The sequence below is a fragment of the Sinohyriopsis cumingii genome, chromosome 18, assembly GCF_028554795.1.
Source record: "Sinohyriopsis cumingii isolate HCF-2022 chromosome 18, ASM2855479v2, whole genome shotgun sequence".
Taxonomy (NCBI): domain Eukaryota; kingdom Metazoa; phylum Mollusca; class Bivalvia; order Unionida; family Unionidae; genus Sinohyriopsis; species Sinohyriopsis cumingii.
The window spans coordinates 22,118,898-22,134,126 of NC_142978.1; the positions used below are offsets into that span (position 1 = coordinate 22,118,898).

At 32.9% G+C, this 15,229-nt stretch overlaps 1 protein-coding gene across 1 annotated transcript in view; it reads left to right on the forward strand.

Moving 5' to 3' along the window:
- The window catches only part of LOC149776206 (unconventional myosin-Id-like), a 148,158-nt gene that overhangs the window by 115,044 nt on the left and 17,885 nt on the right, over positions 1–15,229 (forward strand). Inside the window, exons 19-21 of the mRNA XM_089942541.1 lie at positions 7,022–7,166; positions 8,731–8,949; positions 12,135–12,283. Coding sequence (XP_089798667.1) covers positions 7,022–7,166; positions 8,731–8,949; positions 12,135–12,283 — 513 coding nt within the window. The remainder of the gene's footprint in view (positions 1–7,021; positions 7,167–8,730; positions 8,950–12,134; positions 12,284–15,229) is intronic.

Below are 15,229 nucleotides of genomic sequence, written 5' to 3' on the forward strand. Positions count from 1 at the left end.
TGATGATAACTTCATGTGGTAATCTCTTACTCCATGCAATTCATTGAGTTTGACTTTAATTGATGATACCCTCATGTGGTAATCTCTTACTCCATACAGTTCATTGCATTTGACTTTAATTGATGATAACTTCATGTGGTAATCTCTTACTCCATACAGTTCATTGAGTTTGACTTTAATTGATGATACCCTCATGTGGTAATCTCTTACTCCATACAGTTCATTGCATTTGACTTTAATTGATGATAACCTCATGTGGTAATCTCTTACTCCATACAGTTCATTGCATTTGACTTTAATTGATGATACCCTCATGTGGTAATCTCTTACTCCATACAGTTCATTGCATTTGACTTTAATTGATGATAACTTCATGTGGTAATCTCTTACTCCATGCAATTCATTGAGTTTGACTTTAATTGATGATACCCTCATGTGGTAATCTCTTACTCCATACAGTTCATTGCATTTGACTTTAATTGATGATAACTTCATGTGGTAATCTCTTACTCCATACAGTTCATTGAGTTTGACTTTAATTGATGATACCCTCATGTGGTAATCTCTTACTCCATACAGTTCATTGAGTTTGACTTTAATTGATGATACCCTCATGTGGTAATCTCTTACTCCATACAGTTCATTGCATTTGACTTTAATTGATGATAACTTCATGTGGTAATCTCTTACTCCATACAATTCATTGCATTTGACTTTAATTGATGATACTCTCATGTGGTAATCTCTTACTCCATACAGTTCATTGCATTTGACTTTAATTGATGATACCCTCATATGGTAATCTCTTACTCCATACAGTTCATTGCATTTGACTTTGATGACAACCTCATGTGGTAATCTCTTACTCCATACAGTTCATTGAGTTTGACTTTAATTGATGATACTCTCATGTGGTAATCTCTTACTCCATACAGTTCATTGCATTTGACTTTAATTGATGATACCCTCATGTGGTAATCTCTTACTCCATACAGTTCATTGCATTTGACTTTGATGACAACCTCATGTGGTAATCTCTTACTCCATACAGTTCATTGAGTTTGACTTTAATTGATGATACCCTCATGTGGTAATCTCTTACTCCATACAATTCATTGCATTTGACTTTAATTGATGATACCCTCATGTGGTAATCTCTTACTCCATACAATTCATTGCATTTGACTTTAATTGATGATACCCTCATGTGGTAATCTCTTGCTCCATACAGTTCATTGCATTTGACTTTAATTGATGATAACCTCATGTGGTAATCTCTTACTCCATACAGTTCATTGCATTTGACTTTGATGACAACCTCGTGTGGTAATCTCTTACTCCATACAGTTCATTGCATTTGACTTTAATTGATGATACCCTCATGTGGTAATCTCTTTCTCCATACAGTTCATTGAGTTTGACTTTAATTGATGATACCCTCATGTGGTAATCTCTTACTCCATATAGTTCATTGCATTTGACTTTGATGACAACCTCATGTGGTAATCTCTTACTCCATACAGTTCATTGAGTTTGACTTTAATTGATGATACCCTCATGTGGTAATCTCTTACTCCATACAATTCATTGCATTTGACTTTAACTGATGATACCCTCATGTGGTAATCTCTTACTCCATACAGTTCATTGAGTTTGACTTTAATTGATGATACCCTCATGTGGTAATCTCTTACTCCATACAGTTCATTGCATTTGACTTTAATTGATGATAACCTCATGTGGTAATCTCTTACTCCATACAATTCATTGCATTTGACTTTAATTGATGATACCCTCATGTGGTAATCTCTTGCTCCATACAGTTCATTGCATTTGACTTTAATTGATGATAACCTCATGTGGTAATCTCTTACTCCATACAGTTCATTGAGTTTGACTTTAATTGATGATACCCTCATGTGGTAATCTCTTACTCCATACAGTTCATTGCATTTGACTTTAATTGATGATACCCTCATGTGGTAATCTCGTACTCCATACAATTCATTGCATTTGACTTTAATTGATGATACCCTCATGTGGTAATCTCTTACTCCATACAGTTCATTGCATTTGACTTTAATTGATGATAACTTCATGTGGTAATCTCTTACTCCATGCAATTCATTGAGTTTGACTTTAATTGATGATACCCTCATGTGGTAATCTCTTACTCCATACAGTTCATTGCATTTGACTTTAATTGATGATAACTTCATGTGGTAATCTCTTACTCCATACAGTTCATTGAGTTTGACTTTAATTGATGATACCCTCATGTGGTAATCTCTTACTCCATACAGTTCATTGAGTTTGACTTTAATTGATGATACCCTCATGTGGTAATCTCTTACTCCATACAGTTCATTGCATTTGACTTTAATTGATGATAACTTCATGTGGTAATCTCTTACTCCATACAATTCATTGCATTTGACTTTAATTGATGATAACCTCATGTGGTAATCCCTTACTCCATACAGTTCATTGAGTTTGACTTTAATTGATGATACCCTCATGTGGTAATCTCTTACTCCATACAGTTCATTGAGTTTGACTTTAATTGATGATACCCTCATGTGGTAATCTCTTACTCCATACAGTTCATTGCATTTGACTTTAATTGATGATACCCTCATGTGGTAATCTCTTACTCCATACAGTTCATTGCATTTGACTTTAATTGATGATAACCTCATGTGGTAATCTCTTACTCCATACAGTTCATTGAGTTTGACTTTAATTGATGATACCCTCATGTGGTAATCTCTTACTCCATACAGTTCATTGCATTTGACTTTAATTGATGATACCCTCATGTGGTAATCTCGTACTCCATACAATTCATTGCATTTGACTTTAATTGATGATACCCTCGTGTGGTAATCTCTTACTCCATACAGTTCATTGCATTTGACTTTAATTGATGATAACTTCATGTGGTAATCTCTTACTCCATGCAGTTCATTGAGTTTGACTTTAATTGATGATACCCTCATGTGGTAATCTCTTACTCCATACAGTTCATTGCATTTGACTTTAATTGATGATAACTTCATGTGGTAATCTCTTACTCCATACAGTTCATTGAGTTTGACTTTAATTGATGATACCCTCATGTGGTAATCTCTTACTCCATACAGTTCATTGAGTTTGACTTTAATTGATGATACCCTCATGTGGTAATCTCTTACTCCATACAGTTCATTGCATTTGACTTTAATTGATGATAACTTCATGTGGTAATCTCTTACTCCATACAATTCATTGCATTTGACTTTAATTGATGATGACCTCATGTGGTAATCTCTTACTCCATACAGTTCATTGCATTTGACTTTAATTGATGATACCCTCATGTGGTAATCTCTTACTCCGTACAGTTCATTGAGTTTAACTTTAATTGATGATACCCTCATGTGGTAATCTCTTACTCCATACAGTTCATTGCATTTGACTTTAATTGATGATAACCTCATGTGGTAATCTCTTACTCCATACAGTTCATTGAGTTTGACTTTAATTGATGATACCCTCATGTGGTAATCTCTTACTCCATACAGTTCATTGCATTTGACTTTAATTGATGATACCCTCATGTGGTAATCTCGTACTCCATACAATTCATTGCATTTGACTTTATTTGATGATACCCTCGTGTGGTAATCTCTTACTCCATACAGTTCATTGCATTTGACTTTAATTGATGATAACTTCATGTGGTAATCTCTTACTCCATGCAATTCATTGAGTTTGACTTTAATTGATGATACCCTCATGTGGTAATCTCTTACTCCATACAGTTCATTGCATTTGACTTTAATTGATGATAACTTCATGTGGTAATCTCTTACTCCATACAGTTCATTGAGTTTGACTTTAATTGATGATACCCTCATGTGGTAATCTCTTACTCCATACAGTTCATTGAGTTTGACTTTAATTGATGATACCCTCATGTGGTAATCTCTTACTCCATACAGTTCATTGCATTTGACTTTAATTGATGATAACTTCATGTGGTAATCTCTTACTCCATACAATTCATTGCATTTGACTTTAATTGATGATGACCTCATGTGGTAATCTCTTACTCCATACAGTTCATTGCATTTGACTTTAATTGATGATACCCTCATGTGGTAATCTCTTACTCCGTACAGTTCATTGAGTTTGACTTTAATTGATGATACCCTCATGTGGTAATCTCTTACTCCATACAGTTCATTGCATTTGACTTTAATTGATGATAACCTCATGTGGTAATCTCTTACTCCATACAGTTCATTGCATTTGACTTTAATTTATGATACCCTCATGTGGTAATCTCTTACTCCATACAATTCATTGCATTTGACTTTAATTGATGATACCCTCATGTGGTAATCTCTTACTCCATACAGTTCACTGAGTTTGACTTTAATTGATGATACCCTCATGTGGTAATCTCTTACTCCATACAGTTCATTGCATTTGACTTTAATTCATGATAACCTCATGTGGTAATCTCTTACTCCATACAGTTCATTGCATTTGACTTTAATTTATGATACCCTCATGTGGTAATATCTTACTCCATACAATTCATTGCATTTGACTTTAATTGATGATACCCTCATGTGGTAATCTATTACTCCATACAATTCATTGCATTTGACTTTGATGACAACCTCATGTGGTAATCTCTTACTCCATACAGTTCATTGTGTTTGACTTTAATTGATGATACCCTCATGTGGTAATCTCTTACTCCATACAATTCATTGCATTTGACTTTAATTGATGATACCCTCATGTGGTAATCTCTTACTCCATACAATTCATTGCATTTGACTTTAATTGATGATACCCTCATGTGGTAATCTCTTACTCCATACAATTCATTGCATTTGACTTTAATTGATGATAACCTCATGTGGTAATCTCTTACTCCATACAATTCATTGCATTTGACTTTAATTGATGATAACCTCATATGGTAATCTCTTACTCCATACAGTTCATTGCATTTGACTTTAATTGATGATACCCTCATGTGGTAATCTCTTACTCCATACAGTTCATTGAGTTTGACTTTAATTGATGATAACTTCATGTGGTAATCTCTTACTCCATGCAATTCATTGAGTTTAACTTTAATTGATGATACCCTCATGTGGTAATCTCTTACTCCATACAGTTCATTGCATTTGACTTTAATTTATGATACCCTCATGTGGTAATCTCTTACTCCATACAATTCATTGCATTTGACTTTAATTGATGATAACCTCATGTGGTAATCTCTTACTCCATACAATTCATTGCATTTGACTTTGATGACAACCTCGTGGTAATCTCTTACTCCATACAATTCATTGCATTTGACTTTAATTGATGATAACCTCATGTGGTAATCTCTTGCTCCATACAATTCATTGCATTTGACTTTAATTGATGATACCTTCATGTGGTAATCTCTTACTCCATACAATTCATTGCATTTGACTTTGATGACAACCTCATGTGGTAATCTCGTACTCCATACAATTCATTGCATTTGACTTTAATTGATGATAACCTCATGTGGTAATCTCTTACTCCATACAGTTCATTGCATTTGACTTTAATTGATGATACCCTCATGTGGTAATCTCTTACTCCATACAATTCATTGCATTTGACTTTGATGACAACCTCATGGTAATCTCTTACTCCATACAATTCATTGCATTTGACTTTAATTGATGATACCCTCATGTGGTAATCTCTTACTCCATACAATTCATTGCATTTGACTTTAATTGATGATACCCTCATGTGGTAATCTCTTACTCCATACAATTCATTGCATTTGACTTTAATTGATGATAACCTCATGTGGTAATCTCTTACTCCATACAATTCATTGCATTTGACTTTGATGACAACCTCGTGGTAATCTCTTACTCCATACAATTCATTGCATTTGACTTTAATTGATGATAACCTCATGTGGTAATCTCTTACTCCATACAATTCATTGCATTTGACTTTAATTGATGATACCTTCATGTGGTAATCTCTTACTCCATACAATTCATTGCATTTGACTTTGATGACAACCTCATGTGGTAATCTCGAACTCCATACAATTCATTGCATTTGACTTTAATTGATGATAACCTCATGTGGTAATCTCTTACTCCATACAGTTCATTGCATTTGACTTTAATTGATGATACCCTCATGTGGTAATCTCTTACTCCATACAATTCATTGCATTTGACTTTGATGACAACCTCGTGGTAATCTCTTACTCCATACAATTCATTGCATTTGACTTTAATTGATGATACCCTCATGTGGTAATCTCTTACTCCATACAATTCATTGCATTTGACTTTAATTGATGATACCCTCATGTGGTAATCTCTTACTCCATACAATTCATTGCATTTGACTTTAATTGATGATAACCTCATGTGGTAATCTCTTACTTCATACAGTTCATTGAGTTTGACTTTAATTGATGATACCCACATGTGGTAATCTCTTACTCCATACAGTTCATTGCATTTGACTTTAATTGATGATAACTTCATGTGGTAATCTCTTACTCCATACAATTCATTGCATTTGACTTTAATTGATGATAACCTCATGTGGTAATCTCTTACTTCATACAGTTCATTGAGTTTGACTTTAATTGATGATACCCACATGTGGTAATCTCTTACTCCATACAGTTCATTGCATTTGACTTTAATTGATGATAACTTCATGTGGTAATCTCTTACTCCATACAATTCATTGCATTTGACTTTAATTGATGATAACCTCATGATGGAAAACTGAGTAACATATGTTGTATGCTTGATACATTTGGTATAACTTGTACAGTAAAAAATAGTTCCTTTAAGCTGCAGCAAGATAATTCTAAGTATTGTAAGCCTATTCTTTGCAGTTTTTCAAATTTTAGCAAAAATGTCTTATTTCAACAGAGACATTTTCTGCTGATAACAGTAAGTTTGACCCTGGTATATTTTTTTTTTCTTTGTAGGTGGCGAGCCAACATGATCCTGAAGAAAGTCCCACGCCCTGAGTGGCCGATGTTACAAACCAAGTGCACTGCACAAGATGTTTTGAAGGGTCAAAGAGCAGACTGGGGATACAGGCGGAAGTGGGAGGGGAATTATCTGGCTTCTGTAAGATCATTTTTTTTCAGTAATCTTAAATTTGACAAATTTTTAAGTTAGACGTTCAGTCCCAATTTCATTTTGGTAATAACTTTATCTTTGTAACACGACCAATCAGAAACCACTTTTTAACTACACTTCTTTATTTGAAAAGTTTTTTTATGTGGCATTTATCATTTTATTTTTGGTTTTGATACTGAATACAATTCTTCAACAATGCCATTTTTTTAAAGATCAAAATGTATTTTAAACAGGGTCATGATTTAGTGGTTCTCTGACCAAGAACAAATTTCAGGTTTTTTACTGCTTGGCCATTTTGGAAACTTTGTGGACATGCAAAACGCTTTTTCTTATTGATATTAATAAAGCAAAAACTGGTGAATATACTGTATTTAACATATACCTACACTATATTCTGAAGAAAAAAACGACTATGTAAATTGTATTAGATCATCATAATAAGCACACACCAAACAAAGTCATGAACAATGCGGAAGTCGTGGGTTCAATCCCCAGCCAAGTCATACCAAAGACTTTTTAAAAAATGGCACTAACAGCTTCCTCGCTTGGCATTCAGCATTAAGGTTAGTGTTAGACTGATCAGCCTGGTGTCAGGATAATGTGACTGGGTTGGACATCATGCTACATGTCTGCAACATGATTCCCCAGTGCTAGGCATCACTATAATCTGCCACACGACAGACATCACAGTGATATGACTAAAAAATTGTTAAAGCTACGTTAAAAATCCAAATCACACACACAAAAAAACTGCACAGACCCTATTCTGCCATCACATTATGCAATGGCAGATCTGTGTCTGTGCAGTTTTGCAGTTGGACTTATAAACGAGTATGTACAGTACTTGAATGCAAATGCTAGAAGTATTTGCTTCCTTTGGAAGCTCTTCACTAAGGAGGTTCATTCTGACTCCCAATATGGCCACACTACATCAAGCACATGTAAGATCTAATTTAGAGACTTGTATAGGTGATAGTGGAGATGATACACATACAGGGTGATAAGTTCAATGAAAATAATAATGCTAACATAGAAGCTGATAAGTAATAATGCTTAGGAAAGTTGCTTTAGCAGTCACTTTCCTCTCACAAGACATGTTAATGTTGAGATATGCATGCTAGAACTGGATATATTTTGCAAGTGTTTAAGGCAGGTGAAGATATTACATCAAGTATGGTAGGTTCACTATAAACAAGATGGTTGATACAGGGGACCAAAATATTTAATAATGTTACTTGAACTCAACTCTTTCTTCCTTTTCTAATTATTGTAAATCTCACACATCTTCTAACTTTATAGGTGAGTCAAAGACAAGGCTTTTTTATTTTGTTGGACATCAGTTTTTGTGAATGCTTACTTCTTTTGTAAGTATTTAAGTTTGTGGATTGGAATCAGATCTATTTGTTTGCACAGATAGATCAGTTTAACATTCCATCTCAGATGTTTGGGTGTGTAATGATGATGACAGCAAGTTTATATTGCATGATTACAAGATAATTTATAGTAACTCTTTTGAATAACCCCCCAAAAACCTGATGTCTTTTATTTTCAGAGTAAAGACAACAGCAGCACAGTCGACTTTGTGACCAAGGCAAATGCACTAAAGGCTAGTGACCGTTTCTCAGAAATCCTTTTCTCCTCGTACATCAAGAAAACCAACAAACACAACCAGACTGCAGACAGGGCCATGGTGATAACAGACAAGTTTATCTATAAACTCGACCCTAAGAAGAAATACAAGTCACTCCGACGTGGAATTTCTATTAGTGATGTATGTGTATATACCCTCAAATTCTTCCTTAATACATTTTACGTCACGATATACCCATGACCAGCTTTTAAAATGTTTTGCAATTATTATATGAAAAAATCCTATTCCATTTATTTTGTATATACTCACTTAGAAGTTGCATCCAACTGCAAAACAACATAGACCCTGATCTGGCATTGCATAATATGCAAGCAGATCAGGGGCTATGTTGTTTGTTCAACTGCTTACTCCTAACAAACTGCATGGACCCAGATCTGATGGTGCATTATGTGACAATATCTGGGTCTGTGTAGTTTACAGTTTTACTTGTAACCAAGTATAAATGGTACCGTATACACTCACGTATAAGGTGACATCCTGTTTTAGGTCTACAAAAAGCAAATTTATCTTTGACCCTTCTATAAGTCATGCATTTTGCATGACATATCCATCTGAATGGATGACTTGTTGTCAGTGAGTCATAGTTGCTTTTTGGAAAAATAAACAGGCCTAGATAGATAGACATGAAAATAATGATAGAACCAATGTAAAATACAACAATATTATTGAGTGGAACACATCACAAATAAATTGACAACTTATGATTTATCCTAATTAATTAAATCCATTAAAATCCAAGATGCATGATATTTTATATCTATTTATATGATAAATCTGTTAAAATCCAATATACATGACATTTTTTATCTATTTATATGATAAATCCATTAAAATCCAATATGCATGACATTTTATATCCATTTATATGATAAATCCATTAAAATCCAAGATGCATGATATTTTATATCTATTTATATGATAAATCCGTTAAAATCTAAGATGCATGACATTTTATATCTATTTATATGATAAATCCGTTAAAATCCAAGATGCATGACATTTTATATCCATTTATATGATAAATCCAATATGCATGACATTTTATATCCATTTATATGATAAATCCATTAAATCCAATATGTATGACATTTTATATCTATTTATTTGATAAATCCATTAAAATCCAAGATGCATGACATTTTTTATCTATTTTTTTGATAAATCCATTACAATCTAAGATGCATGACATTTTATATCCATTTATATGATAAATCCATTAAATCCAATATGTATGACATTTTATATCTATTTATATGATAAATCCATTAAAATCCAAGATGCATGACATTTTTTTATCTATTTATTTGATAAATCCATTAAAATCTAAGATGCATGACATTTTATATCTATTTATATGATAAATCCATTAAAATCCAAGACACATGACATTTTATATCTATTTATATGATAAATCCATTAAAATCTAAGATGCATGACATTTTATATCTATTTATATGATAAATCCAATATGCATGACATTTTATATCCATTTATATGATAAATCTATTAAATCCAATATGCATGACATTTTATATATATTTTTATGATAAATCCATTAAAATCCAAGATGCATGACATTTTATATCTATTTATATGATAAATCCATTAAAATCTAAGATGCATGACATTTTATATCTATTTGTATGATAAATCCATTAAAATCTAAGATGCATGACATTTTATATCTATTTATATGATAAATCCATTAAAATCTAAGATGCATGACATTTTATATCTATTTATATGATAAATCCATTAAAATCCAACATGCATGACATTTTATATCTATTTATATGATAAATCCATTAAATCCAATATGTATGACATTTTATATCTACTTATATGATAAATCCATTAAAATCTAAGATGCATGACATTTTATATCCATTTATATGATAAATCCGTTAAATCTAAGATGCATGACATTTTATATCCATTTATATGATAAATCCGTTAAAATCCAAGATGCTTGACATTTTATATGTATTTATATGATAAATCCATTAAAATCCAAGATGCATGACATTTTATATCTATTTATATGATAAATCCATTAAAATCCAAGATGCATGACATTTTATATCTATTTATATGATAAATCCATTAAATCCAATATGTATGACATTTTATATCTACTTATATGATAAATCCATTAAAATCTAAGATGCATGACATTTTATATCCATATATATATGATAAATCCGTTAAATCTAAGATGCATGACATTTTATATCCATTTATATGATAAATCCGTTAAAATCCAAGATGCTTGACATTTTATATGTATTTATATGACAAATCCATTAAAATCCAAAATTTATGACATTTTATATCTATTTATATGATAAATCCAATATGCATGACATTTTATATATATTTTTATGATAAATCCGTTAAAATCCAATATGCATGACATTTTATATCTATTTAAATGATAAATCCATTAAAATCCAAAATGCACGACATTTTATATCTATTTATATGATAAGTCCATTTAAATCCAAGATGCACGGCATTTTATATTTATATGATAAAACTATTAATTCAGTTATAGGTCACATGTCAGTATACATATTGTTCAGGTTGATCCAATTCACAATATCCCATGATATGTAAATTCTGCATGTATTACAAATAAACGATGAAAGTTAAGTCCACATTCTTTTAAATTCACAGTATCCTATAAACGTCTCTGTCTAATGTCATCAAGTACATAGTCCATGAATTTAAGTAAACTGCTTTTTACTTAAACATCGGCCTTTTTCTCTAATTTACTCTGTTTGGACCAAGTTGTGGGTCTAGTCTGTCAGTTTCATATCCTTCAGGAACCTTGACAAATGCCATTACTAAATTCTCATTTACTCTATTTGGACTAAGTTGTGAAGTTGTGGGTCTAGCCTGTCAGGTTCATATCCTTCAGGAACCTTAACAAATGCTATTACTAAATTCTGCAGATGGCTTGCATTTAAGACAAGGAAGAGATCTATTGCTTTGTTGTTAAAACAGCCAAGGTCAAAGTAACTCTATAGTTTGCACAAAATAACGCAAATCTGACACCATAAACAGTAACCATATTTTATCGTTGGCTTTCACATGAAACAAAGAAGACATCCTTTGATAAGGTGCGGCATGTCATTTTATATTGCTAGGCAACATCAATTTAAGATGGTCGCATAGTACAACAGTCAAAGGGAGAGATACTATGTCTAATCATATCTATGAAAAAAATGAAGTATAATAATACTATTCACCACTTGGCAGACTCAGAATGTACCATTTATGGTAATCTTGCTTTTCTTTAATAGGTAATGGGACTTAGCATTACTCCAGATGCAGACCAGCTGTCGGTCATTCATCTCAAAGATGGGAACGATCTTGTGGTTTGCCTGCAGAATCCAAGTAGAGAGGAGAGGGTGGGAGAACTTGTAGGCTCATTATGCCGATTCTTCAGGAGGTATATATGAAACTGGAACTTAGTACCATGCTAGCTTGGTACTGCCATATGCCTGGGTTTGATCCCACAATTCTAGCTTTTACAAGATTGGTGGTGCTCTACAGTTTCGTATTTTGCATAGGGTTAGAATTTTAAAGAAAAAGAATTTTCCCTGGCTTTCTTCACTGGTTATACTGGCTATTTAAAAAAGACCTTATATATCTTAGGTATAATTCAAAGAACCTTTAATTCCCTTTATTTTGGTGTATGATTGATGGGTGTAATATGGGTTATAGAGTATACAGCTTGGCCTTGCTCCAAATGTGCACCTTTCAAAAAAGTGCTTGTTCCACTTGATCATTTTCACTTCCTGAACCTCAGAAGTAAATTGTATAAAAAATGAGCTGATAACTGTATTTACATTTTTTATATTTGGTGATTCATTCATTGCACTTTCAGAAGCTGGTATTGTCTAGTCTGGCAAAATTCATTTTCCCTTTTTTAATAGCTGCTATGGATAGTGTACTTTAGACTAATTTAGGCTGATTTTTTAGCACAAGGGAGCAGTCATTTTAGTTAGAAGTGTGCTTAGATCTTGTGCAATTTCCAAAAGTACAATATCCAAAGAAATATCATCCACATTACATTAATGTAGCATAGAGGTATGCCAACATTCTCTCCATTGTGCATGTTTTAAATGCAAACAACTTCACCTTACATACGTCACTCTCTCAAAAGTACATAATAACTGGTGAGCACCCCCATTAGGTTATTGTCCATACAAAGTTAGTGAATTTCCCAAAGTTCTCAGTTTCTTGCCTTCATCAGCCCAGATCAACTGCTGTGGATTTTTCTCCAGACAAGGTGCTTTTCTCCAAATGCCTCATCACTAGACTTTTATGTGCTGATGTGCCATTAGCCCCAACCAGCCATTCACTAAATCAGTTTATTTGTCTCAAATTCAAGTCATCATGGGAGCTATCAAAAGTATTTTGGCTAAGTTATGAAAAGCAGTTTTGTTAGATATGAAAGAAGGCAATGCAAATTGTGAGGGCACTTACTTTTCTATAGGCAGTCTTGTCATTTAGCATAGAGTTTTACAGTTCAGAGCTATTTCAATTAAAGGCACTGTGACACCAGAGTTGCTTGTTTAGTTTAAATTATGTCTCGTCTTCTGAGGGAGGGAGATATTGTTTTTGTGCTGTCCATCCAGCTCAAAATGTTTAAGCATGATATATCAAAATTGTTGAGCCAGACCAGACTAAATTAGATATTTAAATGCATTGTGTTAGTCCCAAGGACTAATTAAGTACTGGTTACTCCATCTTTTACACATGTTTAGAGGGCAGGGGCCAGTTTTTATGCACAAATTAAATGCCGCAATCACCAGTCTAGTAGAAAAAAACCATAAAAAAATAAAATAAACGAGGTCAAAAAGGTCCATATTTTTAGATACCTGTTGTTATGTATATTTGATTTAATTTATATTTGATTTAAGTTGTGTTTGATTTGATTTGATTGTTTTGGGGTTTTGGAATCTTTTTATTTTCTTTACATGTCAATAGAATGCAATTTTGTTTACTAGGAATGTGATATTTTCCAGAAAGTTCAGTTTGACCTGAATCTTTCTATAAATGCCTAATAATAGAAACACGTTTCTTTTTTTTGACTTAGTTCCTGTCCTTGATTGAGGGTCAAGTAAACAACTTTTATTCTTGGAGTAAAATGATTGGTTCTTATCAAGGACATACAGGGGCTACGTGATTTTATTTTATATGTAAACATGATTATGTGATCCTCTATTTTGCAATTAGGCATTTCCGAAATTGCAAAATATTGAGTATTAATAATGATGTTTAGAGAGAGAGATCTCAGAGAGTCCTGGCTTTTAAACACTTGATGTCAAGTTATTTTCTTCTGTTGTGACCAGTAAGTTTTGAGTTTTTGAGTTATATGTTAATTTTTCTCCAGATTATTTGGACTCTAAAAGATTAATTCGTTTTGCTGGAAATATTAATGTATTCATACAGAATTCTTGAACAAGGACCTTTCTTGAAAATTTTATTTGGATTTCCAAGACCGGAGGATTAATTATTGTGTTGCTACAAGGAACTGTAGACTTCAACACAGTACAGGCTACAGCATGCATCATCGCCTTCCATCTTGGATTCTTCATCGGGACTTGAACTTGAAATCATTAGAACATTTCAATATAAGGACTTCAAAAATTTTATTCTTGGATTATTTTTTAATTTGATTCTGGAAACCATAAGTTCATATATTTTCATTTTTTCAGAATTTTTCCAGGGAAATAAATTATTTATTATATTTTTCAAAGCTTGTTTTCACTCATTCTTGTGTTACTGTTTATTCGAACCTAAACACGTAACATAAAACTATAAAAACAAAGCATAAGAATATTATCCACTTGACCAAAAAAGTCAGTGGCAGTTCATGGCAGAAGAAGTTTATGCATCCCAATCCCAAATTTCTACCTGCAATTTTCCCATCCGAAGGTCATTTTTGACACCACGTAATGCTCACAGTGCAAACACAAGTCCTTTTCCCAGATGATAATTCTGCAAAACTGTGTGTACTAAACAGGCTGATCCAATTGAAAATAGTTGTTATCAAAGCCATTTCTGAGATGTTCTACTTGCCCCCAACACATGTTTACTGCTATGGGAGACTAGCTCTTCTTCCTAGCCAACTTTTGGTATTTCACTATCTACATACTGCAGAGTAACTATGGAAGGTGGACATGCCTGACATCAATTTCAAGAAGAACATGATGTTACTAGATGGCCATGATTGTTATTTTGGGCTGCACTCCTCGATCCGACTACATTCCAGTGATGCAACTCAAATCTTGTGAGAATTAAATCAAGATCTCCAATCTCATGAGACTTAAATCAACAACCCAACTCTTATGAGACTCAAATCAACAGCTCTTATTCATTAAAACAG